General features: G+C 35.0%; 1 protein-coding gene across 2 annotated transcripts; it reads left to right on the forward strand.

Annotated features, from left to right (window-relative positions):
• Positions 1-3,698: 3,698 nt before the first annotated feature.
• On the forward strand, positions 3,699-26,074 carry dsg2.2 (desmoglein 2, tandem duplicate 2). Of its 2 annotated transcripts, none has more exons than XM_087297933.1 (14): positions 3,699-5,203; positions 10,241-10,363; positions 13,197-13,352; positions 17,618-17,762; positions 17,852-18,021; positions 18,134-18,268; positions 20,494-20,679; positions 20,797-21,302; positions 21,505-21,647; positions 22,128-22,349; positions 22,540-22,782; positions 22,893-23,014; positions 23,098-23,388; positions 23,644-26,074. In XM_087297933.1, exons 1-14 carry the CDS (start codon positions 4,901-4,903, stop codon positions 25,291-25,293), a joined length of 4,395 nt encoding a protein of 1,464 aa, XP_087154059.1. In that variant the 5' UTR covers positions 3,699-4,900; the 3' UTR covers positions 25,294-26,074. The 2 variants fall into 2 exon arrangements, with proteins under 2 accessions (XP_087154059.1, XP_087154060.1); XM_087297934.1 differs by lacking the exon at positions 3,699-5,203 and adding an exon at positions 8,529-8,695.
• The last annotated feature ends 787 nt before the right edge of the window (positions 26,075-26,861 follow it).

Below are 26,861 nucleotides of genomic sequence, written 5' to 3' on the forward strand. Positions count from 1 at the left end.
GCTGCCATCGCATCATCCAGGTGGATGCTGCACACTGGTGGTGGATGAGGAAATTCCCCCATTGCGTAAAGCGCTTTGAGTATCAAGAAAATCGCTATATAAATGTAAGGAATTATTATTTCATTACTATTATTATTAAACTTGACACAATGTGAAGACAGCAGCTTGCTATATTTCAGTGATACCTTGTTGAAAATTATTACAAATCTAAAAAAATTAATCTATCAAGATAATTAGATGCATCTTAAACACACACAAGTTTTGTGTAGTCTCTTTTATGCCATATCATACAATATAAATAGCAAAGCTGCTAAAAAAAGGTCTATTTTTAAGTAATTCTGCTTGAATAAGTAAAATGTAGGACTGTACTGGACAATCAATCAATGATGTATCATATATTAATTGTTAAACAACAACAACAACAAAAAAAGACATGTTCTGAATGTAATCTTCATATAACATCCAGACATTCCAATCTCAGAAGTTCAGACAGTGATTCATATATAAAAAATAATCACTGTATGACCTTCAGAGATTTGGCACGGTTATAATCAATATAATCATGATTTTCAGTGTATTACAGCACACTGTGAGCAAACATCAGGACCTTGTGTTCTGTTTTTGTATCTGATGTGATGTGTGATGACTTGAGCAAGCAGGATATAAAGTAAGATGTATTTATAAAATAGTGGTACAGAAAAGAAGTAGAAATAATAATAATAATAGGGCAGCAGGGTGGTGCAGTGGGTAGCTGCAAGAAGGTTGCTGCATGGTTCGAGCTCCGGCTTGGCCAGCTGTCGTTTCTGTGTAGAGTTTGCATGTTCTCCCTTTGTTTGCGTGGGTTTCTTCTGGATGCTCTGGCTTCCCCGACAACTCCAAAAACATGTGCTATAGGTGAATTGGGTTGGCTAAATTGTCCATAGTGTATGCGTGGTTGTGGATGTTTCCCAGTGATGGGTTGCAGCATAATAAAACATATGCTGGATAAGTTGGCAGCTCATTCTGTGGCAACCTCATATTAACAAAGGGACTAAGCCGATAAGAAAATAAATGAATAATAATAATAAATTGACACTTTTGTATATTGTTTTTTATATTGCTTGTTTGCACTGCAGGCTGAGAGGACTGTAATTTAATCTGTGCTGTACATCAAGATAGTTCAGCATATTTGACAATAAACCTGACTTAAACTTAAAACTAACAAAACATTTTTATAACCCAGAGTGAATGCTAAATAAAACAAAAACAACAACATTAAAACACAAAATTAAAGGGTAATCATTAAAATTAAATCCATAAAACTTTATTTTATTTCTGTATTTCTATCGAATGGTTACCATTTTATTTTACTGCTGTTGTTTTCTTTAGCATTGTCTGTGGGTTATAAAAAAACTTTTCTTAATGACCTAAAAAGTCAACACTGATTCACATGTAAACATGGATCATGTAACATTAGTACTGCAGGGAATTCCAAACAGTAAAGAGATGTCATTCTCGTTCTACAAGACGTTTTACCAAAGAAGATATCAAATGTCCAACATATTATTAGTGTTTCTCAGGTAGTGTTTTTGTTTGCATGACAGCTTTTACTACTGTGCTGGAAGTACGAGTCGATCTGAGAAGTAAGAAGAGTAGTTTTACTGCATTGTTAATGTTAACTTTGCAGAAATATGATAAAAATAACTTGATTAAAGAAGTAAATGAAAATTATTATTATTTAGTCTGAGATTATTCATATTGTAAGAATATCTGAGACAGCTCTTTTCAGTCCACTATGATCTGATCATCCAAATGATTCCCCCTCTCTTTTTATTACAGTGTACACATGTAAACAATACATTTAAAAAAGTTATTTATGGGTGTTTTTTAGTAAAGTTGATGATGTACACTTTTGAATTATGAGACATTGATCTCTGCTCTGAGAACTTTAAATGTTAAAAAGTTAACAAAGTGACTTTTATTAATCATTTGATATAATATATTGTCTGGGTTGGTAACCTATATTAATAAACTTCAAGTACTTTTTCTGTTATTTTCTGAATTGAATCCAAACTAAACCAACTTTCTGTTCTACCTCTACTTTCCTGCCTCCGAGTTTTCCTGGAGTTTTCCACTCTCTGAAATATTATGTTTTTTTATTGTCCATCTATGTTAAGCTACTTTGACACAATATACTTTATGCAATTTTTTTCTGAATAAATAGTGTCTTGTACAATATTCATTCATTTTCTTGTCGGCTTAGTCCCTTTATTAATCCGGGGTTGCCACAACAGAATAAACCGCCAACTTATCAAGCAAGTTTTTACGCAGCGGATGCCCTTCCAGCCACAAAACGTGTGTGGATGTTTCTCTGGAAAACATCCACACACATATTCACACACTTGTACACTACGGACAATTTAGCCTACCCAATTCACTTGTACCGCATGTCTTTGGACTGTGGGGGAAACCGGAGCACCCGGAGGAAACCCACGCAAAACGCAGGGAGAACAAACAAACAAGAACATGCAAACTTCACACAGAAACGCCAACTGAGCCGAGGCTCGAACCAGCGACCCAGCAACCTTCTTGCTGTGAGGCGACAGCACTACCTACTGCTTTGCCCCTAGCACAATGTAATGTTCCAAACTCTAAACTACCCGTACTGCAAACTGAGAGTGCAAATCAATAGAAAACATATTGTAAATCACACAGATTCCTTAACACAATAATTTAACTGATATTTAACTGATAGTGTAAAATAGACAACAGATCCCATGCTTTTGTGTCACGATTCAATTAACATTAGTCCACATTATTTTGGGAACTCTAGTTTTAACTTCTTTTACATTTCGAATTCATAAATGCCCCATTTTACCAAAATGTTATTCTGTTATTCTATTATTATGTTATACGGTCATGGCAAATCTGGAAAAGTCATGGAATTTTGACATGGTATTTTCAAGCCCTCTGGAATAGTTTTGGAAAAACAGAAAAACCCACAGAGTTTTGAAAAAGTCATAATTAGTTTAACAAATATCTGTATACTTGAATTAGGGCTGCACAATATTGGAAACATCTGACATTACAGTATTTTGTATTTCTGTGATATATATTGTGATGCTGGGCGAAGCAGTGGCGCAGTAGGTAGTGCTGTCACATCACAGCAAAAAGGTCGCTGGTTCAAGCCTTGGCTCAGTTGGCGTTTCTGACTGGAGATTGCTTGTACTCCCTGCAGTCGCTCCAGTTTCCTCCGGGTGCTCCGGTTTCCCCCACAGTCCAATGACATGCGGTACAGGTGAATTGGGTAGGCCAAGTTGTCCATAGTGGATAAGTGTGTGTGTGTGTGTGTGTGTGTGTGTGTGTGTGTGTGTGTGTTTCCCAGAAATGGGTTGCGGCTGGAAGGGCATCCGCTGCGTAAAAACTTGCTGGATAAGTTAGCGGTTCATTCGCTGTGGCGACCCCGGATTAATAAAGGGACTAAGCTGACAAGAAAAATGAATGAATGAATATTGTGATGGTAATACAATTTCATCAGATGATTTAACAGGTTTATCTGGATTGATTGGGGGATTTTGTAAAGGAGTGAATGTCTAATAATATATAAATAAATAATTAAAATAACTAAAGATAAAAATGAATGATAGTGTTCAGGTATTTACTCTTCAGGTACAGATATTGAAGAATCAACACTGCATAGTCTTCTATTATTTAATCTTTATTGAAGTTACAAAACATTTCTTGTGGCCTGATGTTTTAAACTCTGAAATATTGAAATGTTCACTCAGTCACAGGCCTTAAAAGGACAGTTCACTCACCATTTACTCACACTTCACTTGTTTTAATACTAAAGGAGTTAATTAAATATATTATTTTTGTGTTCATAAAAAAAAATAAATAAAACTTGTGTAATAAAAATAGTGTCATATTTTGGTGAACTATTTCTTTATAAATGCATGCAGAGGATAAATGTTTTCTCCATTATGATTAAACTCTATATTAATCCCAACACTGCATATCCTGCGATGTGACTTAAAGATGTACACATTGCGATTTCGATGCTGAAACGAAATGTTGTGCAGCCCTAACTTGAATATAGGTTAGTTGTCTTTACTTATTTTTTGTCCTTGGCCACATAATTTGCTCTCACATTGTTAGTGCCGTGTAAGCATGATCAAAATCAATTTTACATAGATATAAAAGCAAATTGAAACAAAATAGATTGTTGCGTGTTCCATGATACCTTGTAATAAATTTTAAAATCATTGTTTTTCTTATTTTTTATCATACAGGAAGACATTACATAAAACATCATTAAAATGTCCTTGAAAGTTGTGGAAAAGTCATAGAATTTTAGTAGTAAAAATGTGCATGAACCCTGACTACACGTATAGATCGAAAAACTGTAATACAGTATAACAATACAGTAGTAATAGACAGTGAACAGTAAAAGTTCATTCTAAAGGTGACATCAAATTCAGAAGTCAGATAAAGTGGCTGAAAATCAGCTGTTTGCCTAAATATATATATAAAAAAAAAGATTAGATGGCATTGTCAGCTATACCTAAAGCAAACCGGTCTGAACTGTTGAAAGCAATTCAAATCTAAAGCAAACAAGTCATGGCTCTTCTAATCCTTTCTATTTAATTTCTCTTGTAATTAGTTTTTCTTCCGAAATAAATCACAGACACATGAGACAGCTACTTTTCATTAAAATCTACCCCATAGCTAATAAGTCAATGATTCCACGTTAACAGTTTCTTCCAGTTCCTCAGAACTGTAGGGTGTAATTAATTACATAAATCAATGTTTTACTTTCGTTTTACTCTCTATATATATTTTTTATTTTAAATTAACTTTTAAAATGATCAAGTTATAAAAGTACAGTTCCATAACTTTTGTATTTAAAAAAAAAAAGGTTATGATAATAACATTAATCATTAGCATTTTTACAAAGGGCTGTAATTTTCCCTTTAAACAGAAGTGGATCAACCGGCCATCTCTATGTAAGATTTCACTACCCAACCCACACATACAAACGCAGCATTCAAGAAGCTTGATGAGGAGGCACCTTTTTCTTTTTTTTCATTTTGGGGCGGACCAAAAAAATACTATGAGCATTATATTACTGTGGAGCCAAAAACAACACACAGTCCTATTACATCTCTGTTACAAGATGTTCCGCTTTCTGGATTTGGCTTTGGTGCTGTTTGTCACTTTGCAGGTATGTATATACATATACATGCGGTTTTATTATTTGTAACTTTAACAGAAAGTCATTTTCTTGACTTATTTAAACAGTAAACTCTTTGCAGTGTTATTTCATGTTTTTTTTTTTTTTTGTACCCAAATACGATTTGACCCTAAAAAAACTATAAAAGCACAGTTTATTTCATTTGTATTTGCTTGTAATTTATTACATTTCATCCATGATTGTTCTCCTACAAATCATGTCAATCGATCGAAAAGTAATATACAAAAATCGCATTAATATACATTTATAATCGCAGAAATGCAAAATATCACAATGTCGGATTACTCTTATATCGTTCAGCCCTAGTTGTTAGCAAATAGGCTGCTTATATTTTCACATTTTATTATCTTGTTCTGCTTTGAAAAGGGGTTAAAAATACAGTTCAATTTTACAGTTCATTCTGAACATTAATTAGGCGTTGCACTCGTATACGTGTAGAGATCTCTTGTTCAATAACTAAAGTTTTGCAGTGTTGTTGAGCACTGACATCCAGCAGTGTCACTTCTTCCATAGACAATTGTTTATTTTACAACATTTGATTGATAATGGCGGCTCAGTCAAACAGCTCAGACAACAAAATCTCACAACAATTCTTAACTTTTTAGTGGCTAATTCATCTGCATGTCATTCGTACATATTAGTAAGAATTGCTCATCCTGTGTGATTTTAATAAAGAGTAAGCAGTGGGCTAGGCTTCTGATCTGTATGTGTGGTGCACTTAAATAAATGAAGTAAAGCGTAGCAATAAGAACTGAGTTTGGACACTTACTAGGTTTCCTTATGCTCAGATTTGAACTATGTTTGTGTATGCATGTAAAAAGCATTGCATATTACCATTCAGTACACACATTACACCATGGGTGTCCAAACTCGACCCTGGAGGGCCAATGTCCTGCATATTTTAGTTCCTACCTCAAGTAAACATACCTGAAGCAGCTAATTAAGCTCTTTCTAGAAACTTCCAGGCAGGTCTGTAGAAGAAAGTTGGAGCTAAACTATGCAGGACACTGGCCCTCCAGGATCAAGTTTGGACACCTTGGCATTAATCAATCTGAAAGTCCTGTACCGAAATGGTTCAATACAAATACATGAACCTTATAACCCCTAGTGGAGAGGCTGGTTGGGATGGGAAAGGTGGTGCTAGGCAATGTGCATTCCACATTTTAACACACATTTTAATTCATAACTAATCAATCCAAGTAACAGCCATAACTTTAACAAATAATACAAAATTTAGTACAGAATAAAATTTACATACGCATTTTAAAAACTTAATTTTGAAGGTTAAATAAATATATCATAACTGCATAAAAGAATATACTGTAAAAGCAAATATGAGAAAGTAAAGTTGCTGAATTCTGTTTGTAAATAATTTCACTTGGAAATTATGTTTGGGTTATTATTAATTATTATCAGTATAAATCACTGAGCCAAAGCATTATGTCCTAACAAGCTGATCTAGTAACCAAACGATCAGTTATTATAAAATTAAAATACTGGATACAGGAGAAATGGCCAAGAATAAAGATCTGACTGACTTGGAAAAGAAGCAACCGTGTCATATTATCTGTGAAATTTCAAGGCCGAGAAGGTTTTGTTCAGAGGATAAATAAATCGGCCACAGGGTGCTCAGCGTTTCAGGTCTTATCAATTCATGGGTATCAATATAAATTGGATATCGAGGGCATGAAATATCATCTGAAATGAATCAACAAAAGGTCTAGTTTTTAAAAAAGCTAATTTTATGGATTGGATTTATATGGATTCTTAGGATGTTTTTCATCCCAAAATTAGAATTGCTGCACCATTTACTAAAGCCATTCTAAGCAGTTTTTAAATGTTTTTTTTTGTTTGTTTGAAGACCAAAGAATATATTCAAAATGTTAAAAAAAAAATAAAAAAAAAGACGTTGAAAAAAAAAAAACAACAACAAAATTTACAAACAGGTTGGAACAAGTGGAGAATAAGTAAATGACAGAATTAGATTTTTTTTTTGTTTAATTATCCATTTAAATTATTTATTGAACCATATATATTAAACCATGTCATCAATCATTTATAGAGTTTCATTTAATCTGTGTATTGTACAATCTCAAAAGAGTTTGGTGTGTTATCATAGTATAAATGAATTACATACTGATACAATCAATGAGCCAATGCCATCAAGACTAGAAAAACAGAAATAATTCAACCACAACTGCAAAGTCGCCACATCTAAAATATACAGTAGATTATGATACCAACATCAGTTTTATACAACTATGATGATTAAATCTATGCCAATATGGCAAGTCACAGTATCTAAAGAGATTTGCGGTTTGATGGCACTCAAAAATAAACAGCAGTTCTGCCTTTAAGTGAAGAAGTGGATTATTGTCAAGAATGTTAACCCATACTTAAACCAGGTCCTCTGCTTTTGACCCATCTAAGTGAACACACAGGAGTGTAAAGTGAGAGCACAAACACAGTGAGCATCTTAAAAAGTGTTGTTACGAACTCAAACCTTGCTTGGCTCCACACAGCAAGCCAGACCCGCAACAATAAATAATATTAAATTAAAATTAGAACTCCTCTAAATTAATGAGGAGCCCGGAGTCTCAGTAAAGGCACCAAAAAAAAAAAAAAAAAAAAAAAAAAAAACGAATGACCAAGGAAATATCGTAAAATCAAAATTATTTGACTATAAATCTTCAAAAAGGAGACAATAAAAAGCATGCGGAGGTAAATGCCAAAATAACAAACAAAACTCAACAGCTAACTAAGTTTTTAACCCTCTTACCTGCACATGAAATTAAACAAAAAAAATAACATTCACTTACCTCCCTAATAACCACAAAACATGAGGAAAAATCAATAAACAAGGCACCCTCCTCAGCACACGTGTCTCCGTATATCTCAAAGTCAACACCATTGGTCAACACTCAGCAATCACTTTTAACATTTTAGCCAAGTAAAAATTCAACACAGTTTCTACTTCACAAAACAATCAACAAAAGCCGGGAGAAAGGAGACTCTTCGAAACAAGTCGGCCTCCACGTGCTGGCTGGCACCTGATTCACCGCACCTGTGCGGCATGATGAAACCTATTTGGAGACAGAGGCGGAGAGAAGAGAACCACACGCAATACACACACAATCAAAAACCTCACTACTTAAGATATTGGCTGTTTCTCAATATGCGTTCTTCAGCGGTCTTGCGTCCTCGTGTTCTCGTGAAACGTCATCATCAGCTGCCTAAGTTCAGTTCCAATACTCAAGACCGCAAGTACGGAGGACGCGTGAAACTTCCCGGATGTGTTCTTGATATCGAGGACGCACCGATGCAGACTTCAACAGCGAGCTCGCTCTGGAAGTCCCAGAAGTCATTGCGACTGGAGGTGGAAAGCGCAGCATTTTATTTAGATTTATTATTAAAGTTCAGAGATATCACTTATTTACCTCAGGAGTTTCCCTAAATGAAACGGTAAGGGTAAACATTAACATGAATATCTTAATAAAGGAATAAACACATTAATTGTGTTTGTTTGATGAAATTCGTATTAATATTTGTTTTATTTATAATGTGCAGAGTATATTTATAATGTTTTTATGCAAAGTATATATTTTGAAGAGGGGGGAAACAATAAATCGTTGTATGAAGGCTGTAATGTTTAATTAATTTCCATTTAAAACGCGTAAAGGTCACATGACCATCAGGAAGAACGCAGCATCCCATTTCTCAAAGGACGCGTTCTCTGCCCTCGCGGTCTCCTGAGTTCGTTCTTCCGAGGACAGCTGGCAAGACCGCACTCTACAAGAACGCAAGTCCATTCTCTGCGTTCTTGGAATTGAGAAACAGCCATTAATTTATTTATATTATTTTTTATATTATCATTTAATTATTTAAGAAAATATGTAACAAGAGTAAAGAAGCAACTTAAGAAGAGAACTTTAAATAACCTTTTTTTTTCTTAGAGTGAAGAACATTTAAAGAATTTTTTATTTGTATTCTTAAAAAAAGTGAAATAAAAGAGAGCAAAATGGTTCTCCATGGAACTGCTGATGCCAATAAAGAAGCTAAAGAAACAAGGCAACTAAAAACAAGACAAAACCACTGATTTTTTAAAATAAATATTGTACACAATATCAAAAAAGACCCCTTACAAAATACCAATGCAGAATGATCACTTGCTATTTAGTGTGCTATTATACAATACATTATTATGCAGTGTGAACTTGTTAGCACAGTACAGAACTGGCTTTACATTTCATCCATCCTTTGTCTTATAGTTAAATAGATCATGCTTGTATTTATTTATTTATTTATTTTTTTGGGGGGGGGGGGTTACTACACTATTGGAGTTTACTTCTTATGTTAAACACAAATTCATATATTGAAGAGTTTTGTGAACTGGTAGCCATTGGCATCCACATGTCAATGGCTACCAAGTTCCAACATTTTTCAAAATAACTTATTTTGTGTACAACAGAACAAAGAAACTCATAAAGGTTTAGAACAACCAAGGGATGACACTATCATACAGAGGATCATTTTTCAATATCTTGTCAAATCTGTATAATCAGTCTTAAGACTTGCATGTACAAGTCCATACAAAGTTGCAGCCAAATGGATTGACATGTGAACACAGACTGGAGTCAGTCTATGCAAATCAGCTTCTGAAAAACAGCAATGTCAGTTCTCTTTACAGCCCTGAGGCAGAAATTTTCCATCTGAATTCAGCTCTTACATTCAAATACAATGTTTTTGCCTTATGTAATCACATCAGTGGAGTGTGATTATATATAAAAAGTCATCTCAGATTAATTAATGTAGAGAGCTCTAATACGAAAATTACATTCAGTTGCATTTAAAAATAATCATAAAATCTTTCACTGTTGAACAACATAGCAAATAAACCTAACCACAATGCCAAACAAGAACGAAATGAATGAAAGTACTCTAGTTATTGTTGTTGCTGTTATTATTATCATTATTTTCTGTAATTTTATATTTTGTTTTATTTTCCAGATCCTGAGCACTGGAGACTGCTGGAAAGTGTCAGAGAAACAGCGTCATAAAAGGGAATGGGTCATTCCTTCCAAAAAGATTACAGAAAATGTTGACTACAGCAAAACCCCAATCATTGGCAAGGTAATAAGCATCAAATCTTATCAACACGGTATTGCCACTGCATTTTTATTGTATGCATCTGTGTCTATGCAAATGTAACCACACTTTACATATATTAAAAACAAAATTAAAATATCCATGAGATAATGTCGACACATTTCACAAATCGGCTGTGTTTAGTTTTCTATTTGTTTTAAATGAAGTATATTACAAAAATGTAACTCATCTTAACTCGATATTTTAAAGCATAGCAAACACTGCTAATTAATAAAATGTTGGAAAAGCTAATATTTCTGAGTTTAATTGAATTGCTTGGGCTAACTTAAAAAGATATTATATAAAGTGATTAAATGAATGACAAAATAAAATGCACAAATACTCTTTTAAAAGGTTAATAAAAGTTATTTTCAAATCCAATCCACATTCAGAACGTTTACTACAATGCTGTTTATATTGGTTTACTTGAGGGTTCTATAAGGAAGTTGGAACTGATACAAAATGCAGCCGCCAGAGTTTTAATAAAATTGAAGAAACAAGAACATATTACACCAGCATTAATAGAATTACCAGTGCACTAAAGGATAGATTTTAAGATTCTTTGGTCCCACTTTATATTAAGTGTTCTTAACTGTTATGTACTTACATAAAAAAAATGAATACAATGTACTTACTGTGTTTATAAAGTATTTGAGAACACTTGTGGTGCTTTTGAGTTGGGATAGAGGTTGGGTTATGGACAGGTTTGGTGGTATGGGTAGGTTTAAGGGTGGGATAAGTTGTAAGGGATGGTCAACAGCGTATTTACAAATGGAATTACAAAAGGTAATTACAGATGTAATTACATACATGTATTTAATCAAGCATAAGTACACAGTAAATAAATGTATTTACAAAATAAGTACATTGTAACAAACTATTAATTCCTATGTAAGTACATATTAGTTAAGGTCACTTAATATAAAGTGGGACCGATTCTTTTATTAGTTTATAAGGCACTAGACAACCTGACACATTCTTACATTTTTGAATGCTTATCGGGATACAATCCAAACCAATTCATATTCTCTTCTAGCGCTGGACTTTTAGAATTAATCTGATGCGGTGTGGCGACACCTCTTTTAGTCACTATGCTCTAAAAATTTGGAATTGTCTCCCAAATGAAATGAAAGAATCCCCCAACACTCATGTTTTTAAAGGTTCAGGACACCCTGGAGAACTTTTTTTTTATATTAACAGATTTGTGTGTGTTGAGCATCAGTTCAGACAATGTTAGCACCTGTCAGCTTTAATTGTGGGGAAAACTGGATAATTTTGAGCTTTTGTCAGCTAATTTCAGCTTCCGGGTTTAAAATGATTTTTGGGGCGGGATCAAAATCGGCGACGAAGCACAGTACTGCAAGTGCAATGATGACACGTCGGTTTCTCATTATTATTCATAGCGGAGTTTTCTTATCCTATGAGAAGAGCCGGCTGCTTAATTATTCATGAGAGCACGCGCTTTCCGAAGGCAAACCTGCCAGTTTCAAGCAAGCTGTGAGACACAGACCCACGGCACGCAGTAGCCGTTCATGAAGGCTCGTATGTGTTTGTTTCCATGATCCACGGGGTTTGTTGAATGTTTTTTCCCCGCGATCTTGTCAGGGCCGATCATACAGCAAAGCTGTGTGTGTGCTGCAAGCATTTTTGTTGGGAGAGCAGTACGAGAATTGAAGAATGGCAGATGTTGACTTTTATTAGGAGTTCATTCACATTCAGACACATCGCCGTGCTGCTGTGTTTGCCTAAATCCTGTATATTACCAGCAGGGCTAATGGTTAAAATAGACAGGTCAGGAGACCCGCTACACTGAGTCTGCATTCAGATCTATAATTTAGACCCGGGGATCGAGGGAGAATCCTCATTTATAGTGTTTACATGATTACACTTATCTTTATAACGATATCAATTGTGGTTATGTGTATATGAAATTACGAATAACAAATGTAGCAGGGCATTGAATTACTGTTCATTCCTTTGCATTTTAACTTTGTAAACTATAAACTCATGCGTCTCCTCGATGAGCTAGTTTGTATGTAAGCTGACATACAAGTGATCCATTGATGAATTGCAGCTTTAAAATGCTCCAGTGTCCCTGTATCTGTGGTTACACTAAGTAAACAGCGGTGAGTTCGATGAACGGATAAGCTTCACACCCAATTACAGTCATTTATGTTGTGGGCAATTTTTAAATTTCAGTATCGATTCGTGCAAGCCTAGTTCAAAGTTTAAGGGATTATTTTGTTTGTCGGTTCAAGACCCCTTCATTGTCAGAAGTAGGGGTGCACAATACTGGAAAAATCTGACATTGCAATATTTAGTTTTTGCCACAATATATATTGCAATATTAATAAAATTTCAATATTTTAATATTTGGAAATATTTAATTAATTTGGATCGACTAAGATGATCAAGTCTTTTTCCATGCCTGCATAAATAATCACAAATTACAAGCAAAAATAAATAAATAAACTGTGATATATGGTTTTCCAGGGAGTCTAACCAGTACTCAAGTACAGACATTGAACAATCAAAAGAAAAATAACTTGATCATTATTGTATAAATATTAAAAACAAAAATTATCACGACTTAATATTATCTTTATATTTTGATCTCTAATAAATAATCTAATCCTTGCGATGTGACTATTGCAGATACAAACATTGCAATATCAATGCTTAAACTTTATATTGTTTAGCCCTATCAGTGTGTTGTCTGATTTATAATAGTTATCTGTGATTTAGAACTGGCCATCTTTTACATTTATCTGTGGTTCCAGCAATCTAACCAGCATTACTGCTCTGTCAACTTCTTCAGATACGCTCAGACATGGACGATAAAGTGGCATTACGCTACACGCTAAGGGGTCCAGGAATAAACGAGCGCCCTGTTGGTTGCTTCATGGTAGAAGAGTACAAAGGATTAGTTCGCATCATACAGCCTCTGGATCGTGAAGAGAGGAATAACTACACTGTAAGTATAACAACACACATATTTAGGATACAAAGCATTCAAACAGCACACTGTGGCATGTCCTATGGTAGACCACAACTGTAGTCACCTCATTAACTTTGAAGGTTTTGAGAAAAACTTGCCTTTCTGACTTTGGAGGCAGTCTGAACAACAAGACACCACATACAACTGAGTTAGGACAAACCTCTTGAAGCAGTGTAATGGGTTTATCATATCCAATAAACTAGAGAGAGCACATAAAAAATAAAATAAATATGAATTAAATAAAGTACAATTTATTCATGACCAGTGAATTTTAATGTTTAAAAGTTTAACAAAGTGAGGTATGAGCTACCTGGACTTATTTAGCTATTATATGAATTTATTTACATGCATACTAATATTTTGTACAATTTATTGTTACAAACAACCAAGTCCTGAATTCTATAATGAATTTGAAACATAAATAAGTGTAATACACTCATGAATCACATATTGAGGTTTAGATTTTACCTGATATAGAACAGATGTTATCATATGGTACATGTAGTATGCTTATTATTTGCTGTTTAAATTGAGACCTCTGTTTTCAGCTTCCAATTAAAGACTTAAAGCAACACTCATTCAAAGTATATACAGGAATCAGAGAGTAAAATGCAATACCTTTAAAGAACTTTTTTAAGACTCTTTCCATAAATTTTCAGACCTTAAAACAATTTTCATCCGGAAACACTGGTGAGATTTTAATTTACAGTATATTTACTAAATATTAATATAAGAAACTAATCCAAAACTAAAATATTATTCAAATGCTGAATAAAAATCTATTAAATCTAGCTAATTCAGCAGGTTGGCGCCTGTAGAACTTTTTCTTAGAATGCAAAATTACCCATTATGCTTTGCGTGTATGCGCAAGGAGGATGGTAAGAACTTCCGGTTGGCAGCTGATGCGTATAAAGAGTCACATTCGACCAGCATTGAAATGATAGTTTTAATCTATCTTTTCTATTAATCTTTGAACTAAAAATGATGTTGATCTGCACCTCCCCTGGACTGATTATTAAAAAAAATGCGATCTAATGGGAGGGAAAACAACTGCTGCGAGGCAATTTTCTCTTGTTGTCAGATGGCATCTTGAGCCATTTAAATAAAGCCTCGTCATTACTAAAGTGAACATTTTCTTTCTTTCAAATATATAACCAACCCAAACAAATGTAATTCACAAAAATGTTTGACACACACACATAGCCTGCTATACTTTCCCACTCACACACTGATTTAATGTATCACAAACTGAAAATAAAGTGGCATTTTAAAATGACAGAAAAATGCATACTGTGATAAATACTACACAATACAAACATTAGGGGCCCTATATATCATACACCCGGGGCAATGTGGCGCAAGACGCGACGCAGTTGTTGTTTGCTAGTGTCAGCTTGGCGCAAGAGTTGTTTTGATGTTTTGAAGCACGCTGTTTAAATAGCAAATACATTTGTGATCATATGTGCGCCCATAGGTGTTCTGGTCTAAAAAGGGAGGTGTGTTAAGGCGCATTGCTGGCGTGTGCTATTTTGAGAAACTATAATAGATTTTCAATAGACCAGAACAAAGCCGGTCTATTGTCCAGCACAGAGCGCGTTAGTTGTGCTCCTCGCTTACACACAAGATGTAGAGCAATACGCAAATATTTTTACATATTAAAAAGAATTGGTGAATTGGGTAGGCTAAATTATCCTTACTGTATGAGTAAGTTGGCGGTTCATTCCGCTGTGGCGACCCTGGATTAATAAAGGGACAAAGCCGACAAGAAAATTAAATGAAATGAAAAAGAATTAAAATATTAAGGATATATATATATATATATATATATATATATATATATATATATATATATATAGGATATAATAAGAATATATATAGGATATAAATATAAAGGATTAAAATATTACAAAACATAATTTTTTCTAGCCTACATAAATATAACAACCACTGCTTTCATGCCTTCTTCATCTCGGGAGGCTTTTTCAGTTCATTCATAACAATTTGCTTTTGCATAATGTTATTATTATTAGCAGTATTATTTATTATATCCATAATAAATCCATATTTATATTTGTTTTATTAAAAACAGGCTTGGATTTGTCCACCTGTCAGGTTTTAGACCATATGGGGCACAGCATGTGTATTAGAATATAACTGTTTTTTTGACCACACTTCTTATTATTGTTCATTTATTCGTTTTCTGAAAATTATAACTGAATTTAGAAACAGTTTTGAAAGAACTGTTTGCGCTTAACAAACGAAATCAATTATTTATAGGCTAATTGATGTCTGTGCATACTAAGTTTCCCTATTCACGAGAGCGAAAGTGAAAGTTAATAATTTATCTCTCATTCTTGCGCTGTAGATGCTCTGTTTAACTGTTTTCTTGCTAGTGAAATGCTCAGTTTTTCCACTTTCACTTACTTTACGTCATGTAAGTAGCAAATGCACCATGGCACGACCTGACTCTTAAAAGAAATGGGAGATGAGACTCTGATTGGTTTATTCTCAAAACACACCTATAACTCATTAAGAAAATAAGCTCAGCCCTTTTAGACCATGCGCAAAGCGGATTTTTCCGTCCTTATATCAGCAAAAGTGGATTCTAACATGCCCTGAATGCGTTTGCACCCTGCCCTTTGCACTTTGCCCATTGACTATCAAAATAGAGCCCGAATGCTCCCGGTTAGAATCAAGATGCAAATCAGCAAGAATAGTATCAGTCACATACTTTTGTTAGTAATTTTTGGAAATTGTACGGCTTACATACCTGCTAGTTTCATGCCATTATTGTAGTTTGCTCTTTATAATGCAGTAAGGTATTGTTTTTTGTGAGGTATTGTTTATTGTGAGGTATTGTGTGTGTGTCTGCATTGAAGAGCCACAGAGTACAGTATAACAGTTAGCAGGACAGGAACACTGACGCTATATTTCAGCATCTTATCTAATGGCAGACACTGAATTAACATTTTTCTTTCGCACTAGAACTGCATATGACAGAAGTATAACGGCTTTAACACACGTCTTTCTTTCAAAATTAAAGTTTTGCATGACAAAAACACTCCGTAAGCCACTGAAAACAGTATTGACACCCAGTGGAGAATTGCTGCTTTGGCTTATGACAATTCTTAACGGTAGTCCTAAACACCCTGCACGAAGATGCTGGTCACTATGACGCCCTCCATGCAGCAATGAAGATAAAGGTCTTTAGAGCTGCAGAAATGATGGTGTTGCCTTTGTAGCCGCAGTAAACAAAGTGGCATGATGTCAAATCTAGTTGGATTTCATTGATTTTATTGACAATGCAGCATTCTGATATTCACAGACTTAATTCAGGCAAACTTTAGCATGCAACCATACATTGAATAATCAAAAGTTATATAAAAATTTAAAACCTTTTGAATAGCATTTAAGACTTTTAAATACTTTTTAAAGATCTTAAATTTTTCTACATTGAACTTAAAGTTTAATCATTTTTAATCCATTCAGCTGATCTCCAAGTCTGGAATGAGCACTTTTAGCTTAGCTTAGCATAGACTATTCAATCAGATTCAACCATTAGCATCTCACACAATTTCAAAACCATTTTTGTTTTTTAAATATTTCTATTTCAAGCTTGATTCTTGCTGTGGTGGTCAGCAATGAAGTGAATGTAATTCCTTACTGTACTTAAGTAGCTTTTTCATGTACAGTGTCTGTACTTTTCTGGAGTATTTCCATTTGAGAACACATTGTACTTTAACTTCAAAATATTTTAAAATCATATACCTTTTACATTTTGCAAAACCAGTTGTTCCCTTTTAATTAGGGTGTATTAAAACGTAATTGGTAAAGCATGCATCAAGTAATGTCTAATGTTATTTTGTCAGCAGCAGCTATGGTACTGCAGCAAAATTTCCTTATTATTATGCCAAAATGATTCCATAGTTCCTAGCCACATCATCCCAAAAAATGCAACCTTTCATTTTCTAACTTCTTAGTACACAAGAGAAAAGTTAAGCTTTAAATAGGAAAATTATTTACACTTTTTCTTTGTGCGATATGCTAATGGTCTAATCTGATTCAACGAATTATGTTAAGCTAAACTAAAAGTGCTCTTATCAGACCTGAGATTGGCTGAATGAACTTAAAAAATAGTAAAGATCAACAGTTAAACTCTAGGGGAGTTTCCAAAGCAGGTTAATGTTTCTTTAATACCTGCAAAACATTGATTTTCTTCTGTGTGTTTGTGTGTCTTGTAGCTAATTGGCACTGCATGGTATGTAGTTAATGGCTCCATAGCTGAAGATAATATTCAAATAAGTGTCACCGTGGAAGACCAAAATGATAACCCACCAGTTTTCATCAAGGCAGAAGGAAGCAGCATTTATGAAGGGAGTCCAGCTGGTGAGCCTGCACTGACAAGAATTGAATAGTTTTATGAACTTTCTTAGAATCAAGATGAGATGGTTTTGTAATCGCTGTGTCCTTTCTAGGTACGTTTGTAACTAAAGTTGAGGCAACAGACGCAGATGAGCCAAACACTCTCCACACTAAGATAGCATTCAGTATAATCAAACAAGAACCCAACAACAACAACCATTTCTTCACTATTGATAAAGACAGAGGAATAATCTCTCTGAAAAACCCAGCACTTGACAGAGAGGTATGTTTTCAGTTATAATGTTACTCCCATATGCCTGTTTATGTGTCTACTTTATAAAGAGATCATTCAGTCAAACAGTCTGGATGCATTCAATTCCTTTTCTTTTGAACAGGAAAACAGTTTGTATGTTCTTACAGTACAAGCTGCTGACATGTATGGAGATGCTACAGGAAATTCTGCTACAGTTACTATACCCATAGATATCCTGGATGTCAATGACAATATTCCCACTTTGGAGAAAGATGAGGTAATGTAGGCAATGGCTAAGGTAACTCAAAGCATTTTAGGAAACTGATTGAAACAAACCATTTAAGTTCAAAAACTAATCTATATTACTATAAGTACTGTGAACTTAATCCATTTAAGTAAATGAAGCAATTTGAGCACAGTAAAACCTAACAAAGACAACTTAAACCAACTGAGTACTGTAAAACCCAATAAGTTAAGGCAACTCAAACCATTTGAGGAAACCGATCGCTATAAACCATTTAATTAACTCTATACCTTCAACACCGAGTTCTAAACTCTTTTCAAATGAGCAGAATTAACTTTCAGTCAATTTTAAGTTAATTACACTCATTTCATTTGCTAAAGCTGACTGTCGGATTTTACACTGTACAGACAGTAACTGCAGTGTTATGTTACATTTTTGTATGTATACTAAATTACAGAAAAGTAAAACATAATTGTGGGCGACGCAGTGTCGCAGTAGGTTGTGCTGTCACAGCAAGAAGCTCGCTGGTTCGAGCCTCGGCTGGGTCAGTTGCCGTTTCTGTGTAGATACATTTATGTTCGCGTGGGTTTCCTCTTGGTGCTCCGGTTTCCCCCACAGTCCAAAGACGTGGTATAGGTGAATTGGGTAGGCTAAATTGTCCATAGTGTATGAGTGTGAATGAGTGTGTATGGTTGTTTCCCAGAGATGGGTTGCGGCTGGAAGGGCATCCGCTGTGTAAAAGACATGCTGCAAGTTGGCGGTTCATTCCGCTGTGGTGACCCCACAATAACAAAGGGATTAAGCCGAAAAGAAAATGAATGAATAAATGAATAAAACATATTTGTTTCAATAGAAAGTTTGTTTCAGTTTCCAATCAATTCTTGATTTCTGTATTAGTAATAGAGTGCATTTTAACTACAGTATATTTTAGAGAATTACGGTTAAACCACAAAAAAGTGAGAAAAAAAAGGTAAAGTTTGATGAGACGTTTTTATGGTGGTCTGACAAAGCCATGGTAAAATGTTTGAAATAACTTAAAGTATACAATCATTTCTACTCACAAGTCAGAAAGCTACTACCAATAAGATTTAGCGAACAGCTAGCAGCTACAGTATTATACAGAAATTAACCATGCTTTTACTACCAAAACACTTTTTAGCAAAATATGGTTAACACATTTTCACCATAGTTTTGCAGCACTAACCATAGTTCAACAATGATATTTGTAGAAAACTGTAGTAATGTAAATGGTAATCAATGTTAAGTTTAGTGGCTAATTTGTACCAATTTATACAGTTCATTAAGTCGTATGAAAATGTAAGATTTTAAAAGGAGGTGTGGCACCAAATGACTGTTTTTAAACGATTTAATATATACTGTAGCTAGCATGTTGCTAGAACACTGTGCTGCTATGTTTTAACATGCTGCTAGCATGTTAGGAGTTCTTGAACTGGGTGGATGTAGGCTAAATTCTCCCAAGAGTCAGGGTTTCTGCAGGTTTCATGAAGTCAAATATAAGACTTTTTAAGACCCTTTTAAGACAATTAAGATTAATATTTTAGACTTTTTTTCCTAATGGCCTAATGAGTTGTTTAGCTTTTGTAATTTGTGGAATTTGCTGTAAAAAAATGTCTAACAGCTGTTGTGAATTGTATCTCTTTGCAATAAAACACACATGTACACATTAAAAATAAAATTTTATGGAGATGTATTGTTGGTCATTGGATGGATGTCGGCCCAAATTGAGTAGCTTTACTTGTACAAAGCAAAATCAAGATCTATTAAAAACAGAAGAAATATGTCAGTGCATTAAAGACTTTTTTGGGCCTAAAATTTAGATTTTAAAATTTAAGACATTTAAAACTTTTTAAGACCCAGCAGAAACCCTGGTCACTAAAGAGTTTATGTTTGAAATTTTTGACACTCTCAACAAAAGTCTATGGGATTTTATAGCTTTATTAAGTCAACAAACATTATGAAATTATATACAGAGTTAACCTACTTAAACTGATCAAAAAAACAGTCAAATGTTAAAACGTATAAAAATCATCAAGCATTCAAATCAAACTAATCGCATGTAATATTAGTATTTAAACTAAATACATTTTCATCATTAGTAGCATGAGGTTGCGTGAAACATAACTTTTAATTTTCTTTTAAAGGGAAAGTTCGCTCAAAAATTTAATTTGCATGAGTATATATGCATACTTCACATAATCATACTTCATAAGTGCAGACACCTATTGTTGGTTTTATAGTTTTCAGTAAGTATCGATGAGAATGAGGCACCTATCGAGGTTTTGAGGATCCAGGCACTGGATATTGATGAAGTACAAACAGACAATTGGTTGGCTGAGTTCACAATTGTGACAGGGAACGAAGATGGACATTTCAGTATTAAGACTGATCCAAGGACTAATATGGGGGTTTTGTACCTGAACAAGGTCAGAGCTTATTTTGTATACAGTTCTGAGAACTGCTGTAATATTTGTGTCTTTTAATTTGTATTTTTGTAATGGGGTTTGCAAAAAGTAAGTAAATGTATCTTGATCTTTTCTCAGCCTGTTGACTATGAGTCAGCATCTAATCTGGACCTAAGCCTCGTTGTTGCAAACAGAGCTCCTCCAGGAGCTCCTCTGGGGAATGGAGTAGGGGCAGGTAGTTCAGCTGGAGCTTCTGGAGCTGGTGGTCAATCCGGAGTTGGTGGTCAGTCTGGATCTTTTGGAGCTGGTGGTCAATCTGGATCTTCTGGAACTGGTGGTCAAGCTGGTGCTACTGGAGCTGGTGGTCAGTCTGGATCTTCTGGAGCCAGCGGTCAATCTGGAGCCTCTGGGGCAGGTTCTCAATTGATGCCTTTTGGAGGAAGCAGTAACCCAGGCTTCAATGTGTCCAAGCTAAAGTCATATTTAGTTAAGGTCAATGTAAAAAACAAACCAGATGCCCCTAAGTTCATGCCAAAGGTCAAGCCTATATCTATATCTGAGAACAAAAAAAATTCCATTCCAAGAGTAATTGATACCTACACTGCTACAGAAGAAGACACAGGCAGACCTGCAGAAAATGTGAAGTAGGTGTTCTCTTCGTCTTAATAAATCAATTTGAAAATTTTAAATTCAAATTGAGGTACATTAAAACAATTCAATAAGCCATCTGTGTCAATGATTTTACGCTTATAATACATTTTTTACCTGCATAACTTAAAATTCTAAATTTCTAAACAAAATGAGGATTTAAAAATTGCATTTCAATAACAGTGCAGTTTTGTTTAGATATGCAAAGGGATACGACCCTGACAACTGGATATCTATCGATGTGGACACAGCTGAGATCAAACTGAACAAGGTTCCAGATCGCGAGTCTCCATTTGTTGTAAATGGGACCTATTATGCCAAGATCCTCTGCATTACAGATGGTTAGTATAAGCAACAGGTCAGAAAATTATACTACTTGAGTGGGTCTCATCCCTAATATAAACTGGAGTTCTGCAAAAGTATTGAGAAATTTAAATGTTGAAAGGAGTTTAAGGAGTTTACCACAAAAACATTACACTTCTTCATGGTGATGGGCTACAGTAGAAGTACCTATGTGAATATGAACTCCACCCGCTCTATCAAATTCAGGGGTCACCAATCTCGGTCCTTGAGGGCGGGTTTTGCTCCAACTTGCTTCAACACACCTGCCTGAGTGTTTCAAGTATACATATAAGACCTTGATTAGCTGTTCAGGTGTGTTTGATTAGGGTTGGAAGTAAAATCTGCAGGACAACGGCCCTCCAGGAACAAGTTTGGTGATCCCTGATCTAATTGAACGCAAATGTACCAAACAAAAACATCACATGCTTCACCTTTAAAAAGTTTAATTATATGCTGTTTTGTATTATATTACTTTTCAGAACTGTCTGCTAAAACGTCCACAGGGACTATAGCCTTGCAGGTGGAGGATCTGAATGATAACTGCCCCATACTCCTTAATAATATGCAGATTGTCTGCAGTCATACCAAAGTAGTGAATGTCACAGCTGAAGATATAGATTCTGATCCCAATGGAACTCCATTGGAGTTCAGTTTAATACAAGAGAAGACTAGGGGCAAATGGAACTTGCAGAGAATAAATGGTAACAGCACACACAACAACAAGCTAACCTTATCAATCATACTGTAATCTAATATTTATCAAAAGTTTTACATAGTTTATTTTCAATGGTTAGAACTATTAAAAAAAATACACAGCACAAACAATTAGTAGATATTGCTTGTTCACCTTTGAGTAGGAAGTAACCTTATAGTCAGGTCTCTGCTTCTCAGATGTAAGTGCTTCACTGCTTGCTGAAGATGACTTATGGCCTGGGTTTTACCAAATCACCATGGAAATCAGAGACAAGCAAGGGCTGGCCTGCCCCACAGAGCAAGTCCTCAATTTAGAGGTTTGCACATGCTCAGAAGGGGTGGGTTGTGGTTCAAAAATTGGAGAAGTTCATACAAGTTCATCAGCAAATTTTGGATTACCAGGGATTGGTTTCCTGGTATTAGGATTCCTCTCCCTTATATGTGAGTATGATGACTAAAGTTCACGAGCAAATTTGGTCTGCAACTTTTTTTGTGGTAGCACTAAAAATAAGTCACACATTTAACATGCATTTGACTGTCTTTACATTTAGTGATGCTCTTGTTCTTGATAAAATGTGAATGTGGAAGCACTGGAAATAAGTTTATTGACTTGCCATTTGAATCCAAGCAACACCTCATCTCCTACAGCACAGAGACAAGAGAAGAACACAGGGTAAAATAATCTCACACATCTCATAATTGCCTTCAGATATTTTGACAATATGAAAGCATGTGATAATTCATTTTGTTCTCCAGGGTGTCCCTCTGATGTGGCCCCCACCAAACCTTGACAATAAAGGGGGCTGTGAAATGTCCAATGGACATTTAAGAATGGTGTCAGCTATGAACTCTAAAATCCCAGTGGATACAATGGGTGCATTGAGTTCAAACCAGGCTGTCTATACCAGTTCTAAGATGGATGGAATTGTGCAAGAGAGTGAATTCGGAGGCTACTACTATGATACTAATGACGTGGAACAAACTGGGAGTAGGTTTCAAGAACTCGAGGTCTCACAAAATGCAATACTACAAGATTACTTGATGCAAGTAAGTGTTTTTTGTACTCCACTCCAAAATGATAGTTCTACCAAAATTATGTTTCTCGAATTGTGTATTACTATTTTTTTTTCTGTGTAACACAAAAACATATTTTGATTAAGGTTTCAACTTTTTTGTCCACTTGTGATTTAAAAAAAGAAAGAACGTCAAAGAGATTTAAAACAACATGATTTGACACATTTTTAGATTAACTACCGTTTTTAACATGAAATTAAACTTGCCAATTTCTCAATTCATTTGCAGAAATCCAGGTATATATCACTGGATGATTCTCCAGGAGAAGCAATAACAAGCTATGATTACGAGGGTAATGGATCTATTGCTGGTTCCATTGGCAGCTGCAGCTACAGTGAGTCCAGTGATGACATAGAGTTCTTGAACAACCTAGATTCAAAGTTCAGGACCTTGGCTGAAGTCTGTGGATACAGATGGACTCAATCATTGTCTCAGGCGGATTCAAAAGTTATTGTAAATGATACTGAGAAAAAACCAACAACAACTGAATTGACTACAGTTTCTTCAAGTCAATTGACTAATATTATCCAATCCAATTCTTTGGACAAAACTTTTAAATCACCAATTGCTCAAACTGAACCTTGTCAGAGGATGGTCATACAGGAGCCTATGTACTATGGGTTCAACCAGCCAGTACCAAGTAATGTTATGAGGTCAGACGATGGGCTTGGGCAAGGAGTTTACATAATTAATAGCACTCCAGAAGCTGAGGTACTTATGATTCAAAGTAACAGCCACACACTTGCACCATTAGCTAATGACCAACAGGGCTTTCTAGCAAACAACATCACTGGTGATTCAGTCGTGTATTCGCAAATCGGACCTCAGAGTTCAGTCATGATTAGTGAGGGTTTAGAAGATGACCCTGCTGTAATCCCAAACCTGTCACCAACATCAAACCTTGTAATGATGCAACCGCAACAATTAAACGGTACTGGTTCACTGCAGATGCTAAGAGTACCTGTGGGATCGGTTGTACAAGGAGAAGAGGAAAATATAGGTGCGAGTTATCGCCCCTTAAACCCTCAACCCTTTTACCCAGTTAGATCCCTGAGTGGACCAACACTTATAAACCAAACAGAAGCTGATCAATCCTTTTCTTGTGTGCAAAACAACCGACACATCCCAGGCCACCCAGACATAGTGAATATGCCTCAAATTGCATCTGGTATGGTTGCATCTGGTATGGTAAACAACCAAGTTTTAGTTAATATCCCTGTCTCAAGTGCTCCAAACATTATATCTTTAGAAAATGGTCAAAGTAGACATTTTGAAGGTCATGTCGGTGGACATAATTTGTTTGTTGCAGGACCAGGACAGTATCCGGTATCCATGAGTATGGGGATGCCAAACTTTGTAAGCATGCCTCAAGTTGCAACTGGACAGGTCAATAACAGTCAGGTGTTAGTAAATGCTCTAGGTTCAAACATTCTATCAAGAGAAGGTGGAGAGTGTAGATTGGCTAATGGCCCATCTTTTGTAGAACGCCCAGCCAGCGGAGGTAATCTGTGGGTCTCAGGACCAGGACAGTATCCTGTCTCTCTGGGTGCAGGAACTCCAAATCTAGTGAGTGTGGCTCAAGTTGCAAATGAACAAGTAAATAACAATCAACTTTTAGTAAGTGGTCCCATCTCTAGTGTTATAAACATTGCATCAGGGAAAGGTGGACAGAGTAGACCTCTGTTTAGTAGTCCATCTACTCTAGAAGGATCAAGTCAGGGTCCACTTGTCATTAGTCCAAGAGCACTTAGTCCAGTGGGATTGCCTCAAGTAGCAAGCAGACCGTTATTCCGCTCTACAGCATCCAGAGTTATGGCAGCAGTGGCCATGGCACCAAAATCCAAAGAATGTGTAACAAATGGACACCTGCATATTTAGTAGTGAATCAATTCCAAGTTTATTAAGAGCATTCGATGAGTTAAACGATCTTAATAACAGTTTGACAACAATAAAATCTATAAATAAATGTACATATATTTACTTAGCCAGGGTGCATTTAATTTGTTTTAAGCCAGCAATGTCATAAAATATATTTTTTTAAGTTTAAAAGAATAATGTGTCTTAATGCTGTGTAGTAGATTTCAAAGGAAAAGTGATCGCATACATCAATGCCTTACACAGAAATACCTAACTTGATGGACAATACATCATTTAAAATCCTGTTATCGAAGTCCTGTATCTAAAATGTGATACATCAAACTTTAATGTATGTAAGACTTGTAGAGTTTTTATTTTTTTAATAAAAAATATTCAGATTTTTAATAAAATGAATACTAACATTCAAGATGATTTTAAATTAGTTTTGATAAATTACCACTCAGTTTAGGAAGAGACTTCCACGTGATTTCAAGGACTCATTATAATTCCATTGCTGTAAACAGTAAAGAAAAGTCAATGTTTTTTCCAGTGTCAGATACTTCTGAGATACTTTTTGTTGTTGTTTTTATTTTATTTTAGCTTGAGTGAAACTGTGCTTAAATACTTTATATTGAAGTTGATGTTAATCCTGTATGTAAAAAGTATTTTTTTTCATTTGTATTTCACTCTTAAAGCCACACATCATTATTTTTGTGTGAACAAGTTTACTGATTAAACAGCAGTCCTTCCTAATTACTTTTATTCTTCATTCACACTTAATAAAAATACATCTATATCTGAATCTTCGACTTTTAATTGCTGCAATGTTACTGTGTACACTAACTGTGATAAAAAAATGACAAAATCATTATTTATCAGTTTCATTATCTCCTCCACAAACAGCTATAGAAATACTTACATTTATGTCTAGAGTGATATATTGTCATTTACACCATCTGGTGGTAAGATTTTTGTTGCTAAATATTTTTTTCAAACTGTTCAGGTGTTCCCTTTAGCTTATATTTTGCTTTAGGCAGATTGCATGTCAAAGAGAGGTGTAACTTGCAGCACAAGTGAATTCCTCAACATTTTATGAAGTGTTATCAGTCCATAATGGAATCAGACATTATTGCTAAACCTCAGATTAATAAATGTTGTTGCTTTAAGTAACATACTATGAAACCATTTGTTTTAAAATAATATAGCATAATATAGAAGTCAAATTTCAAACAATGCTCAGCAATAAAGCATTGTGACATTATGAAATTCAAACATTTGTAAACAGTTGTTTATGCTCAAGCAACCAGTTCAGCTAAAACTTTTTTTTGCCATTCAATTAGCCAACAACAGTCTGCATGTTTACATGCATACTAATACACTGATAACTTGTGCTGAAAAATTGGTTCTAGAAAAAGCTTTTTGAAGTAACCCTTTGTTCTTGTTTACATGCAAATCAATTCATTGAATCATTCATATGTTCATTTACTTTACTATAGCATAGTCCCTTGTTTATTAGGGCCCATCACAGCGGAATGAACCCCTAACTATTCCAGCATGTTTTACGTAGCAGATGCCCTTCCAGCCACAAC

This window comes from Danio rerio, chromosome 20 (genome assembly GCF_052040795.2).
Source record: "Danio rerio strain M-AB ecotype USA chromosome 20, GRCz13ab, whole genome shotgun sequence".
In the NCBI taxonomy this organism is placed as follows: Eukaryota; Metazoa; Chordata; class Actinopteri; order Cypriniformes; family Danionidae; genus Danio; species Danio rerio.